This window comes from Pararge aegeria, chromosome 6 (assembly GCF_905163445.1).
Source record: "Pararge aegeria chromosome 6, ilParAegt1.1, whole genome shotgun sequence".
NCBI lineage: Eukaryota > Metazoa > Arthropoda > Insecta > Lepidoptera > Nymphalidae > Pararge > Pararge aegeria.
The window spans coordinates 7,868,575-7,889,123 of record NC_053185.1 but is presented as its reverse complement, the minus strand read 5'-3'; the positions used below and the strand labels follow the sequence as shown (position 1 = coordinate 7,889,123).

Sequence of the window (20,549 nt, the reverse complement as noted above, 5' to 3'; positions counted from 1 at the left end):
TTTTTACCAATAAACAGCAGACAATGCACACATTAACTGGGTCACTGTTGTAAGACGATAATAAAACCGTGTATAGTTTTTTTTTTATTTTTGATATTTGAGGCACTTTTATGAACAATACCGAGGGTCGCGTCTACGACGGTCGTCCGTATACGTTACTGATTTTCTGTGGGATGTCATTTTCCAGCGGTAACATATAACTCTCGCCGGAACGCATAATTTTTTATCAATTTCCGGGGAAACAGTCGAAAACCATATAAATAGTTATTAGAGATTATAATGCGAAGTATTAATAATTAAAGTTACGGATATAAGATATCTTTCGTCCTTATAGCTCATGCAACCTTTTTGCAAAATTTCAGATTTTTAAGTCCAACGTTAACGTTAAAAGGCTGAGCGTTTTTGAGTTAGTCACTGATTGATTTGTGACCGATTACCCTCGTTGCACCAGCATGTTGATAGTTTCTCAACGAAGAAAGTTTACATTGCTTGTGTTACATCAATAATACGAATGTAGGTACTCAGTTCCAATAGATATAACCTTCAGGCCCATATAGCTGTTTTATTGTTTTCTGGGAACTGGTTTACAATTCAGCGCAAGGACAATATGCAGCACGTAAGTGAAACTATTGAATAGGGTCAAAGGAACCTCACTGGTGTAATGTTTTATCTATGCATGAGTCATTGGGTACTCCGGTGATTATACCAATCAGAAATACGGCTCACGCGCTTGACTGTAGCACACGAAGAGTTGCACTTCGAATACTGATTTTACCGCCTACACGAATCGAGACTAGAAGACGCTTTGAGACTTAAAAGTAGGGCTGCCTTGTTCTATTATTATTTTACCTAAAAAACTAAGTTTCACAAAGATAAAGGTTGTTGAACTCTACGCAGACACAGTTAACAGAAAATTCTAGTTAAAAGAAACGTTTTTGAGATTGAATTCTAAATTCTGGAAAGACGTGACAGCCCTATGAACCCAACAGCATGCAGCAGCTGCACAAAGGCCCTTAATCAATAACTACACAAAAGACACTCGTCGTGCGTAAACGATTAACAAAGCTCAGTTATAAATCAAAACATGTAAAGAAATTATTACGAAATATGACGCCAAAAATTGAGATCATCGCTCAAATTGTATTAAGATATCGATTTCGCAATCGTAAAGATAATGTAATATTTATATGTTAATAGGTTTATGACAAGACGCTGACTGAATGGTACGGAGAATCCGTTGAAGATGCGTATGACGCGGCCTGACGTTACGTTCAGCTGATGTCATAGCCCGCAGAGCGCCGACAGCGCGTCATAGCAAAACGAAACTATTTATTATCTTTATTAAACACAAATCAACACATCGCTTAAGTATGTTGCGGCTATCATGATTGCCAATGAATCTTTAGGATACTATAAATATGTAAATTTCTATGCGTGTTTTGGTTAATTTATTCTTGCTAGGTGGATTTGCTTAGATGTTATGTCGAGAACAATCTTACGAAACCTTAAGAAGAACAGTTTCCTTTGCAATATTCCTTGAACTTCTGCAGAGACCACTGCTTTTTTGGTAATATTCAATTGCGAATTTCATCGCATTGTTTTACAGCATGCCGTGGTATGTTTTGCGCAATTTGCAAGTAAATCGCCAATCAATGTAGACAGAAAATTTTACCACAATACTGAATTCAATCTGCATATGACTGATTATATCAAACATTAACACAATATAGAATTAAAATTTAGTTCAGTTTTTATAAAACAATCGACTTGTATAATCTAGTGTGGCTCGCGTACCGTATAGCGCCGATTATATAACATTTCATTGATACCCTGAGTCAATGATGAGTAATACTTGCTGAAGCAAAAAAGCCAAGATCCGAGATCAAATCAAAACGGGTCAATTGCAGACAAGCGTGATTCATGGTTGTTTGAAATGTCGTCACAGTTCCAGGGACCTTCATAGGTTACGTTAGATCGGTCACGTCACTTTCAGAACATCATGTTGTTTGGAAAACAACTGGTAAATGCAATTGATATTATTTATGCTCGGCAATTCAAGTTGTTGTGTAGAGCATAGTTTGAGAACATTTGGACTCCGTTTTATAGTTGTTTCTTCAGATACCAATGTTGGTTAACAGATTAAATGTGAGACGGTCCAACTGAAGCGACACTTTCCTCCACTAAGTCACTGAAGTTTAGAAATATATTCAATTTGTTCCGTATTATAGGGCTGGCCGGTGCCTTGGCTAATCTACCAAATTCTGTTCCTTGATCGGTTTTTGTTGGAAGTCCACTGCTAGGCAAAGGAATTATGTTAATTTCCACAATCCACCATCATGTGACTCTTGGATCGATCTCCTAGCACGATTTTGTCCGTCAATTCAGTGGTTATAATCAAAACTACATACTTGATATTTTTTGAGCTCATATATGCCCCGTCCATTACCACAATTGCTTTGCAAATCATATGTGAGTAACTGTGGTTCTACAAAAAAGAACTTATTTACTGAAGCAATCGATACTTTGATCACGTAAAGAACATATCGAGCTCAGATAATCGTTATTCGCTAAAAAGCTTTCATATCAGACTAAAGATAGTGATCATATTTTGGATATCGAACGGAATCACTGAAAACAGGGTCTCAAGATGGGACCCCTAAGGCATTGGGATTCCTAACAGAAAGGGATATCATCAATTATCTATAATGGTGCCCATAAAGTCTATAAGTTTATAGTCGTAATACGATTAAAATAAGTTTTATAAACTTGGTTTCGACCGGTCTAACCTTCGGCCATAGTATACCACCCTATAGATAAAGACGTGCCGCCTAACGATAAGGCGTTCCGATACGTAGCCGTTTAGAAACCGGTAAGGAGTATTACATAAGAAGACTCAGAGTCACTCAGCGGGCGATGGAGAGAGCTATGCTCGGAGTATCTCTACCCGATCGAATCAGAAATGTGGAGATTCGTAGAAGAACCAGAGTTACCGACATAGCTCAACGAGTCGCGAAGCTGAAGTGGCAATGGGCCGGGCACATAGTTTGGAGAAAGGACGGACATTGGGGTCCCAAGGTGCTGGAATGGCAGCCCCGAACTGGTAAGCGCAGCGTTGGTCGACCCCCAACGAGGTGAACAGACGACATTATTTATATTTATATTTGGAACTCCCTAAAAAGGACCTATGTCCCGCAGTGGACGTCTATCGGTTGATATGATGATGATGATGATGATGATGAAGGAGTATTAGCTTAATATGACATACCCATAGGTTAAGTGATGGTGCAGTATAAGATGATAGCTGGCTAAGGCTAACTTCTGGTCGAATAAAAAAGGCATTTCTTAATAAAAGATCCTAACCTAAATGAAATAATAAATAATCAACAAGGAATTAACCAAATAATCATATTCCTAAAAGCATTGACATAATTATTATGAAATTTGTAAGAAGCCTCTCGCAATATATTCTAGAACTTATAGAAAGAATTTTATTTTTAGAGAATCGAATAAATTATATAAGTTTAACACTTTAGATTGTTAGGCATGTTACTCATCTCAATGCAACTTTTGCAATTTTATGGTATTTCATTAATTCGGTTACTTTGGTTTGACTACTTAATAGACAATGGTACGGATGAAGATAAATAAATAGCGTTAAAATGACCGATTGTAGTGCTTACAGGAAGCACTTAACATGAAAAGTATTTGCATCAAAGATAAGAATTGATTACAACACCGGGAATGGACAATAACAGTGTTCAACGTAAACAGTTGATAATATAATTCTACCATGAAAGGATTGAATAGTAATATTGCTTTTCTTTGTAAGGACTTATAGGAATTCTGAGGTTGACACTTCAAGCATTAATAACATAGAATTAGAAAACAACATAAGGCAAAAATATTCTAGCCATGCAAACCGTGCCCATTTCTTGGCAGAGCTTTCACAGCTGCGGCCATTATCTATACGCATTGTGTTCTAAATTTTCTTTTTCCAAAATTGAACCTTAAGATTGAAGACATCTGATTTAATTTTGCGTGCCATTTAATGCTCAATGATATAATAGCACTGCGGTACTCTAGGTTAGTGCTAGATGCACTTACTGCATGCATATTGAGAGACATTGTTAGTGAAGGTCAGTTTTGCATGCACAATGGCTGAAGTGATGGTTCATTACATAATTGTTAAGTACCACGTCACGTGGACGTGCAGACCTGCGGTTCTTACCACAATAGGATTAAAGCCATATCAACATTATAATACAAATTATTCCAGAATATGTACCTATCTATTCTAGACTTATATTTATCAGCGTTCTTCAACATCGATTGTGTTGTAGCATATTATATTGCCCCAATAGTCTTAAAGAACCGGTGCTTTTATATTTTAGTTTAATATAGCTATAAACTTTTATCTTACAACTTACAAGCGGAACACCTAACAGGTCCTTTGATTAAGCATACATTTACATATCTATTATTGTAAATAGGTTTTTATTGAATATTTAAATATGGATATTGGATATGTAGAGCGGGATAAGGATAAAAGCACCCAGATATGAGTACGCTTTTAATATTTATCAATGTTATTGGAAGTACGTACACAGTAGGTATGTAACATACGGCGTGTTTGTTTAATTTTATAGGTACACATGATGAATTAATTTTTAGGCCTGGTTAATTCGTATGTAGTTTTTTTTTTAATAATCCATATTTTATATTTAACAAATAATAGAGTTCAGCACAATCTCTTGTTTTAAGAATGTACCATTTGACTCTCAAGGGTTTAAAAAAGGTCTCGCAACGTTTTTAAAAACCCTATAACCTACTACTAAAGTATTATTATAAATGTGTCGTGCATTCATAAATCTTTATACTATTTTCATATTGTTTCTGATATTTTATCGCAAATCGATTTCGCTAATTACCATTTATAAACAATATTTCTCGATTCAGTGTTAATGCAAGGGAAGTTGACGCGATAGTGCTTTGAGCATGTGAGCTAGTGTTCTTTCCAAATAGGTATGTTAACTGCAGCATACTTGCAATGAGGATATTCAGTGTTGTATCCACGACGTACAATGGTTCCAGTTTTAGAAGTATACGAGCTGAACATAATGGGTTTACCTTGTGATGCGCCAACAATTACTAGTATTTTGCACTGAGTAACAAGTCCAATGGATGTTGTTCACATGTTTCAATGTTGATTTGCTTTAAAGTTTCTTGTTATCAATTGAGAGCACTGTCAATCACTTATCGTCATCACAGGCGAGCCGAGCCGCGTGCTATGTACATTTGTGGAAGCTTTAAACACGTGCCAGCTTGACGGCGGTAGCGGCGTGACTGTCTGAGTTCTATGCAAGCCGGCCGGCCGATCGCAAACTTTACTGGCGACCACAATGGCTAATTAGAATGGCGAGCAGAGCGGGGCGAGGGTCGAGAGGGGCACCACCCACGGAACTCCGTATCCGCCTCATGGATTCTGATGAGACACCGATCTCATCGTCCTCCTGAACTGACAAGATAAATATTGGTAAATCACAAGTGACCTGATTTTTGTTACACCACCATGTCAACTGCTGCCTACATCAATCTGTTATCAAAACAAATATTAGGTACATCCTTCTTTACCTGCTAATTTGATGGACAGCGGTGAATCTTGCTCCACTTCGAACCGAGAAAATTTATTTGCTGAGTTCGAATCGGAGGAGCCGACTCTTAACTCTATTAATGAAATATGTGAGTGATGTTTCGATGGAACGTCAATCTGTTTGGATTGTGCAAATGAACTAGGTATGTGACCCTTGTTTGGCCCTATATTCATTTCATCAACCTATACAGCATACCTACGTTAGTATGATCCATTCTGAATTATGATATGTGGCCACTGCAACTCTGCAACAGCACATTAAGATACTGCAGTCAGTACCTACTATAAGGATTGGTCGGTATCCGGTTGTTATTGTGAATCCAGAGTAGGTAAACAATTATATTCGGAACAACCTTAATTTATTATCTTTTACAAGTCTAAAAGAATGTCGTAGGGAGGATGTGAGATTATGAACTTTTGTAAAATGTGTTTCCTTCCAATTTATATTTTACATTAGATTTAGATAAGCACAAATATTAATAGTAGGTATAGCTCTGTTAAACCCAAGTGAAGGGAGAGCTGATAATTCTGTCGTGATCAGTCAATGACCTCTCAATGTCAGCGAGACGTAAGCAAATCATCGACTCGGTCAAATAAATATGCTCATAAAAGGTTATGATTTCTTTTTAAATATAATTGTCTGTTTATTGATAATAACATAATTTGTTGATAACGGTCTCAACTACTAGATAGTTAAATAAATAAGGTACTGTATAAAGATTTTATCATCATTTCATCATCTTATAAGAGATTCATTATGTATATACCTACGTATAATACTGATATAATTTGAAATTTAACTAATAAAACATAATGCCAGGTTTTCGTGGCAAATCCTCGTGGTAATCGCTCTAAGAGCTCAGTGGCCGGGTTATCACAAACTCTTCCAGACTAATATCCGGTTTCCCAGCTGGCCACATTAACGTTTTATCGCTTTACTGCAGCAAATGGCGCCTGCCGAGGCAGACCTTCCTCTAGGATGTCGAAGCTCCTTCGGGACGCACAGGGATAACAAGGTGCGCCTCATAACGCGAACAATAATCTTTTACGAGCGTCGAATAAATTTGAATCCACCCTAATTTGCCAACAATATCGACAGCGTTAGTTTAAAGCTATGATTTTTAACTGATACAAACTCTCGATGCAGTCGCGATGATTTGCGGTTTTATGTCGGGCATGTGAAGCTATTCTTAGCCTAGCCTTTCGATTTTAACAGGGTGATATAAGACGCGGTGTCATTAGGTTTAACTTTATAGTGGACTAGCTGTGGCCCGACTCGTCTGCGTTTGTTTTTGAGAGACATGTGGCATTTAATTCAGGTGTAGTTCTACTGAAATTTTTAAGTTGTGAATTCTTATTTAAAAAAAAACTGGGGTAGTCTTAAGAACATAAAGAACCCTCATGCAGCCATTTTTGCATGCAGTGCATTGTGTCCAAAAACAGTGAAAACTCCCCGCGCACGTCTCAATTCACACCCAATGAATGTTGCTAGCTTACAAACTTTTTACCATTTTCCCCCATTTTATGGTAAACATTTAGAACAATATAAGCAAAATAATTACCGTCATCTGCTAAATGGAATGAAATGACTAACACAAGTGGTGGATTGGTTTTTAATGCTTCAATATTAGTCGTGTACATGGGTTTAAGTATGTTCTTAATTCTGTGAATTACCGATATATATAAAAAAAGAGTGTGTGTACTTATGTACCCGCGTTAGAAGTTATACTTCTTTGGCGTATGAAAAAATAAAAATAAAATGCAGTAGTGATTAACGATAAATATTAAAATTAATCAAAAAGATTTTATTTCAATAAAAAAGGTTTTATTAACGTAATTATATTTATTTATTTACACTGTTTGTACTGTTACGAAACACGCGTTCTTAATATAAAAATTCTAGAATATACAACTTTAACATAGTTTTCATGCCACCTAGAACTCACTTTACGATGTAGAATTAGATTTTTCTCCATCGCGCCAAAAGAAGTATAACTTCAAAAAACTTTCACATACCTACTTGACTTTATTATTCAGAAGATATTTTCCTCATTAAAAAAGGTAAAAGTAAACAAGTTTTCATCACGCTCTTGAAAAAACACAAAGAGCCTCTGTGTTAACAATTTCTCGTTTACTCAAGCCTGACTCACCCCAGTGTTTCAAATCTGTGACTTAATTTACTCGCATTAAACGCGTGTACGATTATACTGTACAGTTGCATATTAATTTGCGAGTAAATTTGTGAGTAAGCGACTTATTCATTATGCAGTATTGCAGCAAAAGTAATTTATATATGTAACAACTAACAACCCAAATTAAATAAGGGAGGGATAAAAATTGAATAAATAAGTTTATAGTACAACAATCAAGTTAAGTCAATTTTTTTTGCCAGCCCACGGAAAAAAACCTGATGTTAGGTACAATGGAGTAATACATTATTAAAATATAATGATATATTTTTTTAAATATTACCAAAGTTAGATATATTCAACGTCTAAGTTGATATGATACTATTTGAATTGTTGCTTTGTGAAAGCTAAAAAATGTACTCAGATGTTTTTTTATTGATCAAATTCCAATCATGCATTCTCCTGCCGAACAGACAAGTCCTCGCAACCACATAACTTTCGGAAATATTATAAGTATATATAATACAGCTCTTCCGCCTTGTAAGGCATGTGACAAAATATATAGCGTAAGTACTATCTATCCTCACCTTCCAAGGCAGTGTTAATCGTGATAGTCAAACTCCTTACTAAACTTAAACCTTTAAAAAAAACTACAGGGTCATTTGGACGTTTTTATTGAACACACAGTTCTAACTGTAATCAATTGGAACAATTTAAAGAATAAGGAAATCACGTTAATGTTCTTTAATAACGTTTTTAAGTTAAAACATTTAACAGAAAATACCTTTTTCGATTAAACCTCCTCCAAATGTTCTAAGTAGTATTACAATTTAAATTTACGCCTATTCGTAATAACACAATAAGTAAGAATTCGTATTAATACCATAAGTTTTTTGTTAGGGATAAGGCAGCTATGTAAATCCATATCCCTAATCGGATTCTACGTGACATCGTACTTTAAAGCTAAGTCGCTGTGCCGGCCGATTGGCGCAGTGGGCAGCGACCCTGCTTTCCAAGACCAATGCGGTGGGTTCGATTCCCACAACTGGAAAATGTTTGTGTGATGAACATGATTGTTTTTCAGTGTCCGGGTGTTTATATGTATATTATAAGTATTTATGTATGTTATTCATAAAAATATTCATCAGTCATCTTATTACCCATAACCAAAGCTACGCTTACTTTGGGGCTAGATGGCAATGTGTGTACTGTCGTAGTTTATTCATTTATTTATTTATTTTGCGGCTCTTAGTTGTTTTTATGAAATTGCATCACCGAGGAATCAAACCCGGTATCACCTTATGTAACCACAGCGCTTTTTGATTAATTTAGTAATTTTAAATGATATTAATTAGGTATCATCAGCATCATCATCATCATCTTCATCACCATTAATCCATCACCGGTCCACGGCCATTATGAAACGGTATTACGCCGTAGTCAACCTTACCAGCCAAGTGCGTATTTGTTGGACTTCACACGCCTTTTATAACATCATGGAGAGCTCTCAGGTATGTATGTTTCAGTGAAGGAACTTCTCGTATAACGAAAAGTTAGAGATGCATTCCGGGGGCCGAATTCAGTCCCCTTTGAAAGAGAGTATACTTATCTAAATTCCTTGGCATTGCAATACTATGTTTAGCAAGAAGTGTGATGAAATGGCCATAGGATCTCCGCTAGTGGTAAAGTAGACTGCCTGAGGTGAGGCTCGAAAGATTGGTCACGATAAGTTGAACAAATGGATGGTTTTTATATTTTGCTATGTACCGTACAAAATTACAAGTATTATTATTATTAAACGTTTAATTTTTTACCGCATAATAATGGAGTTTAAGATATAACTGTAGATAAAATTGTGTTAATAATCACTGCAATAATGCAGTCTTAAGGAAAAAGGTGGTTTAGTTATAATAACACTGAGTCAACTATGCTGTAATACCTACCCACCTACGATTCTCCGGCGCTACCTATGACTAACTTGTGACTGGTTTCATTCATAAACGAATTCAATCGCCCCATTCATTTATGCGATTGCGGATCAAATAATTACTCTTTTAAATAGCGGACATATTTTATATGATCTATATTTTTTAAACAGCAATAAGAGTAGAGGTTAGTTAATCTATTATTTTTTATATTATCCTTATTAATATTATGAATACGAATGTGTGTTTGTTTGTTTGTCCTTCATGGCGTAAACCCTAAAAAAGTTACCGCTCAACTTGGTTTTTAGCAAATAGTTTATCTATTTATTTACACCAACAATTTACATACACTATTTATCAATAAATCTTATTATAACATGTTCTGTATGTTAGTCAATTACAGGAGTAACGTATGAGATGATTACAAATATTCACTATATTATTTATTATATTATTATTATATTAGCTTGATCATGTTCAGTCAGATCAATTACAGTTATAAAAGTAAGCGAAAAACAAAACAAAAATAAGGAGTAGGAACTGTAGTAGGAACACTTTTTTTTCTATTGAGAACTTCCGCTGCGTGCGCTACGTAAAGTTTCGTCAAAAACAAGTAAGTATGACAAAGTGGTTCCCCTTTAAAAGTTCTAAAAAAATGTCTGCGGGATAAAGTCGCGAAGGACTGCTAGTGCAATATAAGTAGGGAAATTACCATTTTTCTTCCGGGAGGTATACATCGGGTTCCCCGGGAGTCTAAGAAATCCAACAAGAGGGACATGCCGTGGTGGGTTTTTATTCTGGGTATATGAGGTTATGTGGGACTCCCCCTTCTAAAAGGGAGTCCCACATAACCTCCGCCCTGCCCAAGGGTCGGTGGTAGCAATAAAGCTTTTCCACCACGCCAAAAAAAAAAGGAATTTACTATTTTATCAGGAATAGTAAATATCTAAGAATGGTAATGAAGCAGGTACCTACTGACGTAACAATTATCACGGGATCTTCTGTTGATTAAATTGTTCGCACAAATGGAAACGGAATTTTCCTTTTATCGTTATTAGATAATAATATCGCACACTTTATTATTTGTTTATGAGATAATTTAATATAGAGATCTAACACTTGTTATAGCCCAGCCGCCCAGTCAACTGTTTGAAATAATGAGTTTTGAATTACAGAAATTGAGACGAGCACATTAGCGTGCATTAATTAGGTAGTTAGCCCCTGATTCTAATTAGCAAATCTTAACTGCGCCAGGAAATACATCTTGTGACGAAAATTTTGATTTAATATTTTACACTACTAATGGAAAATTAGGGCCCTTGGTTACATGTATTAGCTTCCCTTGCAGATTTTCTGCGAGTACATTATAAATAGCAAATCGGAAAAAAGAATACTAAGCCGATGTAATATTTAATTAAGTATTAATACTTTTTTATAGCGCTTTAGACGTTGTTACTGCAGGCAAACATTTATATGAAAAAAAATTAAACGATTAGAAATGCTAAAGCAATTCGCGTTCTTTCCGACGCGCAAGGTATGCGGCGTGAATCATCATTCATTCACGTGGTCGCTTATCACCGCATAGTACAACGTTACTGCGCTCGCTGGATGGTACCTGAGCAACAATGACTCACGCATCCTGTTCCACCTTGGCTACTTTCACGAACTTAGTATTCGATGGGTTAGCCTGGCCGATGTTGCTCTAAGATATGAAACGACTTCGGAGAAAAAGAAAATAAGGAAATGCATTTAGCATGTATCCTTTTCTTTTTGGTTTGTACGATTAAAAACTTGACCGCACACACAAATTCCGTAGCTAATACAGACAAACAAATTTAACCTTTACAATGAAGTGTGCAAAGGCCGTCTTTTCGCTAAAGCGATAAGCGACCAGGCAGTCGACCAGAGTGAAGAAGCGCGAATCGACTTAGACGTCATTGTATCCGTCGGCATGGTTGTTTTCAAGCACGCAAACCTATCCGATAATAAAAAAAAAACCTTCTACGAGAGTATATCCAATTGAACGGGTTTGTGTGGCAATTACTTTAGGCAATACATTATAAGTAAAACAGACTAAGTTTTATTATCTAAGTTTTTGAAATATTAAAAAAAATTAATGATTCCTCAGAAACAGTATATTCAGTCCACTTTCTGTGTGTTTGAGATCTCATCAAAACTAGGTACTAAAAGGAAATTTTATGCAGTTTTTGTCATTTAAATTTTATCTTGGCAATATTCAAATGTAGGATCTGGAGTCAACAAAATTCTAGACCATCACGACTCGTTCGAACGTATATTATCATCAAAACCTGTTTAATTTTCAATAAATGAGTCATGCAACGCGTTTCGCGATTAATTCATTGAGAAATTTTATCTTCTCTAATCATACAAATATAAATAGACGATGAAGTCATCCAATTAGTAAAGTAATGAATTTAAAAATTTAACCAGATTTATAAACTACATTACTAGAGGTTGCATGCGACTTTGTGCGCGTACTTTTTCTGATAACAACACATAAAAACATGTAAAATTTTCCCCTTACTAAATAAAAAAAAGCGCTTAAAGAGAACACCATAGGACTTCTATACACTACTGGTTTACTACTTACTAGTAGATTCCCGGAATGGATAGAGAATATTCATTAAAATCAACCCATTATCGGTCCACTACAGCACGGATATCCTCTCAAAATGAGAAGGGATTAGGCCGTAGTCCACCGGTCCGGGTTAATGTGGATTGGTAGACTTCACACGACTTCAGTGGCGTGCAGAGAGGGTATACACAGGGTAAGCAATTGATATAAAATGAACAAAATCTCCAGTAAGAGTTATAAATACCTGAGGGAAAGCTTTTTATATCTTTTACAATGCTTATCCTTCAGTGGCGTGCACAGGGTTTGCATAAAGCCGGCATGGCATAAAATGTAAATATTTCCCTCCAATACGACTTATATAAAATAATTTGTGTATGCAGTGCTTTTGTGCATGTATGAAATGCACGCCACTGCTATCCTTAAGTTTTTTTTAACTTGTACTTGAGATTTTCTTACTTTTATATCATCTGCATACGCCACTGTACGACTTTGAGAATGTTATGAAGAACCCTAAGGCATACAAGTACCCTCACGATGCACGCTGTTTCCTTCTAGTGATATTTCAATTGCTTTAAATTAAAAACGCACATAACACCTAAAAATTAGGGGTGCTGGGATCGAACTCGGACTCCCGGAAAGCGAGACCGAAGCCCTAACGAATGATATCCCTGCTTCACCTATATTACTTGGTGTAAAATCCGCCCGGACAGCCAGATTAACTCACGATAAAGTACTGACCGAGGTTCCAAGTCTTCAAATTAGATCAATAAGCTAAAAGTATATTATAGACAAGCGGTCCCTCGCGTCGACATGCGCGCATTAGTCAACCTTAAAAGATAGACATGAATGAAGCCGCGGACTTTTTTTTGAACTTTTAAACGGAACAACTTTGTCAAACATGATTGTATCGAAACTCTAACCATTTCCGCAGCGCAAGCAGCGAAAGCTCCTAAAAGGATAAAAAATCCCCGATTTTGAAACATTCTTCATTGGTGCTATGGTCCTATTGGTCTTAGCGTGATGATATATAGCCCATATCCTTCTTCAATAAATAGTCTATCTAAACATATGAAGCCGCGGACTTTTTTTAGAACTTTTAAACGGGAACAACTTTGTCAAACATGATTTTATCGAAACTAACCATTTCCGCAGCGCAAGCAGCGAAAGCTCCTAAAAGGATAAAAAATCCCCGATTTTGAAACATTCTTCATTGGTGCTATGCTCCTATTGGTCTTAGCGTGATGATATATAGCCCATAGCCTTCTTCAATAAATAGTCTATCTAACACTGAAAGAATTTTTCAAATTGAACCATCCTGATCCTGATACTCGTTCCTGAGATCATAGCTTTCAAGTAAACAAACTCTTCAGCTTTATATATTAGTATAAGGTTTGTAAAGCGAAGTTTGCAGAGGTACTTGGAATTGGAAGTGCATGTATAAATCTAGTTCTGATAGCTTCAAGTAACGGTAGACGAGACGAGCGGCCACACAGAATTTATATTGCCCCATAGATAATTCCTTGGTTTGTTGCTCTTTGGCAACATGACAAACGAAATCCCGCAAAACCTTCTTAAAAAGATTATGCGTCGAGTGACATTATGAGGTGGGTGATGACATTATTTACCGGCTTAGTTAAGAGTTACGGATAATTAGATTGCTTGATAACTAGTGATAAGAAGTAAGAGGAAACAAGCATTAAGTGCTGTTTGTTTAAGCTGTAAAAAGTATAAGTACCTAATTACCTGCATAGGATAATTTGCATACTTTAATTGCCTTCTATCCTATTAGGTATAGCTGATTTTTCTATTTCTTAGTACACTAATCATGTTTTATTTATCGAACAGATACTTTTTATTGTTTTAGAGGTTTATTGATGTTTTACAATTTGGATTTTAAGTTCCAGGTTCCATCAGCGCCGGGGCTATTTCGGAATATTCGCAGGTCTTGTTTGTTGGGAGGCTTCGGCTGCTTACCAACCAACAAAGACAGCCCAGCGATTTAGCGTTTCGGTGCGAAGCGGCGTGGAAGCTGATTAGTTTCATGGGATTTTTTTTACTGCTATAGCCCTAACAGCTGGTTAGCTCGTCCAACCATCCATCATGCAGTCATAACCATCTTAGACTGCATCAACAGTTACCACTAAGTGCACCAAGGCATGTGCTCACACCGAGATTTTGTGGCTCTACCAATTATGAGAAATGAGCGTGTTATGCCTCCGACAGCTTTGTGACACTGTCACCTAAGATTATTAAAGCCCAAAACTAAGTATTCAAATTAGAATCTTGTATCTATCTCTTCAGTTCATCATTTAATAAAGATGGCACATACACGGACGGACATACAGTCGGGATTTTTGTTTTCTTTTTTTATGCAGATTACTTTTTTGCGCAATAAAAAAATTTCTTTAATTTCGATGTACTCAGTGTCAGTCTCGTCTCACGACTTAGAAGAATCTCTAGACACCAAACATATAAATATACGACAAGCCGTTTTGGCTCTAGGGCGTGCAAAATACATACATACACTCGAAAAATACAAACCTCCTTCTTTTCAGTCGGGTAATTATGCCTACCGATGTACCCGCTTTCATACATCTATCTTCATACCGACTGTAATTACGTACCTACCTACGACTGCGTATTTCAAAATCATCTCAAGAATATTTTACAATTTGACATGAAGGTCAAACAGTCAATTGCGCATTATTGAACACTTGAGTGAACGGATTTTGATACAAGTTTTTGAGTGTATCAAAATTATTGTAGATATATATAGCTTTCTTGTCATGTTCTCAGAACCAAAATTATGAAGAAGTCAAGATTACGGAGACCGTTTGTTTTTGTATCAAGAAACAATTGGATATTTTCAACTACACAAAGATTTGTTTTACTTTCAGGCGTTGCCTTTTATAAGTTACTTACCTTATGAATGTGGTGTACAGGTAACTTATATTGAATGTTTTTCAGTAAGTGGTTTTTAAATTGCTTAAATATTGCACACAACTCCGATTTTTTTTTTTTAATTTATTGTTCAAAATAAATTGTAACAAATATTTTCCAACATAATTATCATTCCCCTTAGAAACTATGCATTTATGGTGAGGATGGCGGGTTCGAAAGTATATATCTTTATGAATATTCAGCTACTTAATCTAAATGTAAATGTTACTTAATCTTAATGTAAATCATTTAGACAGTCTAATAATCGAACAGTGGTATTTTTTTGCACTGTTAGCTGAAAAATGTCTTTTACATTTCCTTGTTAGAATTCGGTTCCCCTCAAAGAGAGCCCGAAGCCCTAAGTAAGCCCTAAGGTTATCACAGCTTTAATGGGCTCAGGATGATGAGTTATTATGATGTAACTATGTAGCCTGCGATATGGATTTTCGGAACCTTATCTTTTACACATATCTATTCTTATATCTACTTATGTATATGATTCAAAAAGTGTCTCAATGATGTAATTTTCACAGCACCGATATTAGATTAGTTCATGTAATTATTTAGATTAGAGTAAACAGGTCAAGTTCCTCATTTAATTACGCATAGCGTACATATTTCTATTGTCTACCTGAAAAAACGAATATGAATAAGACGCAACTAATCTATCTATGTCTATAGCTACTAAAAAAAATTAGTTTGATAGGCCAATTTTTAAGAAGTTTATAGGCTTTTAAATATCTACCTACGTGGGCCGTGCAAAGTTTTGTGCGAGAGGGTGATGCGACGCGGTGAAAAAAAAGAATAGCGAATGAATGTTTACTTATCGAAGTTGTACACGGAATGATTTGCGAATAAACTACTTCATGCTTTTTTATGACCTGTACTTGTATTCTAGTTTTATATAAAAGTCGAAGCAATGTATTGGTTTAGGTATATATTGATTGTTATCCACTTTTCTATAATCATGGCGTCTACGACTTTATCTATTTTTTGTACAAGATATATCCGAATAAACGGAAAAAGATTAGTCGGAATTATTGATAAACGTAAACGACAGACAAACGTACGCAGGCGGTGACAGCCTAGTGGTAAGTTTTGGTGAGACCGAATTTGATCGTGGCACATACCTACTTCTAACTTTTTCAAACTATGTGTGTTTTACGCAATTAAATATCATAAGGCAAACATCGTAAGGTAGCCCGGCTGAAAAGAAAGTTTGTACTTTGTATTGTTATATATATTACTAGATGTGCCCTGCGGCTTCGCTCACGTAATTAAGGGAGGCATCATACGGCTATATAGTCTCCTACAGTCATATATGAGATTTTGAGATTTTTTCACAAACATTTTATCTTAAGTAATTTTTTTTCAATGAGAAATATACTACATAAGTTATTTCTAATACCTCCAAGAAAGTGCATTAATAGTTTCATGAAGATCGGTTCAAAAGTTTTCGCGTGAAAACTTAACAAACAAACTTACATTCACATTTATAATATTAGTAGGGGTTTGCACCCACATCAGATTCATATCTCTATATTATTTAGAGATTTATCTACACTATATTATCTCACATATCGGTTTCCGACATTTTTTTATAATACAGGAGATACGTCTGAAATGAGATTGTGTAAGGTTGTTCAATGATTGCTTTATTGTGAATAGCCATACAATGAATACCAAAAAGTGACCAGTGTGGTTTAAAAATTAAAAAAGCAAGTATTTTGGCTAAAATTTTCATTCCAATATTCTCTTTAAAATTTTACTTTCATAATTAAAAAACTTAGCGATATTATCTTCATGCAACATATTACATCATAAAACGCATTACTTATTCATCATTTGGGTTCATATTGTCTCCTGTCGCTAAATCTACCAACTTTATTATTTGATCTGAAGATTTTGTACGATTTTATTACCTCTATGTTAAATAAATCCACAGCAAAACAAAATAAATTGAGTATCAGGCCAAAGAAAAAGCAAACAAACACTTCGTGAATAATGTAATTATCAAAATTCAATAATGGTTAACCAGACAATCTACCAACTGCTGATGACAACGACTGTCGTAAAATTGGTGATAAAAAGTTAATAATTCAATATTCTACCCTCCACCGTTACACATAATAAAAAGACATACCCATCGTGAACTCTTTCTGGGTTTTTCTGGGGATAGCAGGGATTCTTCAGAACGTACCTGAAAATAACAAAATAATGTTACCGACAAGACAATGCAAAATTTCTGCGATCACGAAATGGCTTTCTAGATAATGAAACAAACAATTTACCATTAGCAACTGATTCTCCGATCTTCATAGCATCGGCGCTAACAGAACTACATAATTTGGATGAGCCATTTTGCTACTGCGTTTGATATAACAACAAAAGCTACAGAAATAAACCTTAGTGTATAGTATAGTGTTTTCGGCTATTTATATGCCCATGCCAGTATTTAAAGCCAGTATTTTTGTTTGTGGGAGGCTTTGGCCGTGACTAGTTACCACCCTACCGACAAAGATGTGGCGCTAAGCGATTTAGTGTTTCGGTGCGATGTCGCGTAGAAACCGATAAGGGGTATGAGTACTATACTCCCTAACAGGCTAGCCTGACACCAACTTAGATTGCATCAGCACTTACCACCAGGTTAGATTACATTCAAGGGCTAACTTGTAGTGGAATGAAAAACAAAAACAAAAATCAAATAGATAGCTGTATAAAACCCATAGTTCATTTATTATACCTTCTTTAAGAGACTATGTATGATGAAAAGCCGCCAAACAATATGTTTCATCGTTGTTTGTTTGAATTAGCAACATATTATGTTGCTACGGGTTTCACTAATATACAGTGGCAGTAGAGATACAGCATTGAGTCAGACATGCTGTGAACTTCTTCTGCTACTAAAACATTAGTCTATTTTTATTTCGCGCATGCCATCACGAATATTAAACATAGTTAATGTAACTACTCTGCTATCAGTAACAGCTGATTAAGTAAATTAATAATTCTATATATGTAGGTACTAAACGCGAAATCATATCTCAATAGCAACGAAAATGTTCAGTTATCTATTTTTCTAACACGACATAACATTACAGAATCTTCATAACGAAAACATATCTCAAGGTCTTGAGAAATCCGTTGATAGCATAATCGTAGTACACTTTTGATAGAGATTATTTAAATAAAAGGTATGACAATATCCTTAGCTTGAGTCATCGAATGTTTATGAATGGCTGACTCATAGTTCGTTTACCTTTCTGTTTATAGCTAAGTAATTCTTATGCCACAGGTTATGTTTTCAAGTTACATGCGATTGGACGAGACGTAATGCAACTCTAGATGCATCGGGGCAACTTCCGAAATAGGCAATCATTTTACTCAACGGTTGTTTGTTGGGATACGTATATGAGGATGGTTAAATATTGATTTACCAGACTATGTAGGTTTGTTTATAAGAACAGATGTAGTGTTGCCTGTTGGTTCAATTTTGATATTAAGGGTTCAGTAGCTAAATATAATCTGATATGCAGAAATGAATGATACAGAAAGATTCTTTAAAATGTTTTAAGCATTCTCCTAGAATATAAAGTTACTAGTAAAGGCTGCTTGGAAACAGGCTCCGCTGTCATCTCTCACGAGGTAGATGATTTTCTTGTCGGCTCTTCTCGGTAGAACTTATCAACTTCACAATCGGTGGTAGAGTCACTTCAAACAGACGGAAGTTTTAAAAGTGCGTATAAATTAGTGCTACATGAAATAAATTAATTTCTAATTTGAATTTACAGTTGCCTTTAGCGGGCAGTTACCTTGGCCAACGAATTAGTAGGGCCATGCAGAGGGGCAATGCTGCCAGCATCTTAGGAACTGTGCCTCGCTGCGGTGGTTTCGAGGACGTTTTAGATTTTATTTAGTTTTAAATTAGGTAAAATTCACCCTTACTTAGAAATGTGAAAGTTTGTTTTTTTGTTTGCCCTTCGTTAACGCGCTGTCTAAGCTACCATTCGACTTGATTTTTGGCATAGAGTTAGTGAAAAGACGGGAAGTAAGTAACGTTGGCTATTTTTTATCCCGGGATAACAAACTGTTCCTACGTGATTATAAAAACCTAAGTCAACGACACGGCTAGTTTAAGGAACATTTACATTTTTAAACTTAATAACATCCTTCCTAAACATGTAACCAAATGACTTTTTCTACGCAGATGGGTAATGAGAAGAAAAAATAAGTATCTATCTAATACAGATAAAGATCGCTCAGGTATGGACCTAAGCGATATTATTATGAGATAAAAACAAGGTTAGCTAATAATATTAAGACAAAGAAAACGAACTACTGTTGCACGGTTAAAGCGATTTAAATCGCCTTCGTCCAATAATTTCGATTCGAGCAATTTAATTCAGCTTAAGACGGTGCGTGGGAGCGCTGCATCGCTCATAAACGCGTTATAAAACTCGATAAGCGTCGCGTCAGTAGGCGGCCGGAAGAGTCAAGTGCGGAGTGTTAGTGGACTTCCTACTTAGACAGCTTGATGTTCGGCGGAAACGCTATTTTTGGCGCCCACAGCCGCTTCCTCCGAGGAAAGTCTGCCCGCTGACAGTTGAATACAATGCATTTAATACGTTCAAGTGATTGCCTTACAAGCTTGTTGGACATTACAAGCCTTACTAATATTACAAATGCGAAAGTGTGTTTGTTTTTCCTTCGCGTCCTAACTTGTCCAACTAAACAACTTGATTATTGGCATAGAGTTAGTTCCCACAGGATTTGTAAAAACCGTAATTAAAGCGGACGAAGAATGCGGGCAACAAATAAATGTATATTGGATTGATATAGGATGATTGTAGGAATATGACAAAAGCAGTAACTGATATAGTTAGTTACTGCTTTTTTCATAAATAAAATATTACTAAATTGTGTCATTAAATAATTATCTAAGTACAGCCATACCATTCCATAAAAAAAAAAACAATGCTGGTCCGACTTAAAGGCGTTGAAATGTATGCGAGACAGGAAGACAGGGCAAACATGTCTTACCGCATTCTTTACTTTATAGGCGCAGGATTCCCATTATTATGCCATTGGCTCGCCAGGAATTTGCCGGGTTTTATCTTACCCACTTGCTGCTATGGGCCCTGAATTCCTGCCATATTGTCATCACTTAAATATTTATCAGTCTGAAAAGGTTATTAAAACTTTAGGCTGGAAGCAGCAATTCCATCTGTCCAAAATCCTAAATCAATAGGTACTTTAGGAATTTAAAGCAGGAATTTATTCAGGAATACTGAATTATTTTTGAATAGAAA

The 20,549-nt window shown here is 35.8% G+C and overlaps 1 protein-coding gene across 8 annotated transcripts in view; it reads right to left on the bottom strand.

The window, feature by feature from the left end:
- Positions 1–20,549, bottom strand: part of LOC120624743 (NAD(+) hydrolase sarm1) — a 92,088-nt gene that overhangs the window by 19,402 nt on the left and 52,137 nt on the right. For 4 of the 8 annotated variants that reach the window (XM_039891436.1, XM_039891438.1, XM_039891440.1 and 1 more), the window contains exon 2: positions 17,384–17,440. The exons of 3 other annotated variants lie outside the window; for them this stretch is intronic. In XM_039891436.1, the coding sequence (XP_039747370.1) occupies positions 17,384–17,440 (57 nt within the window). Of the gene's footprint in view, positions 1–5,127; positions 5,359–17,383; positions 17,441–20,549 lie in introns of those variants that run through there. One more of the 8 variants, XM_039891443.1, reaches the window with a different exon arrangement.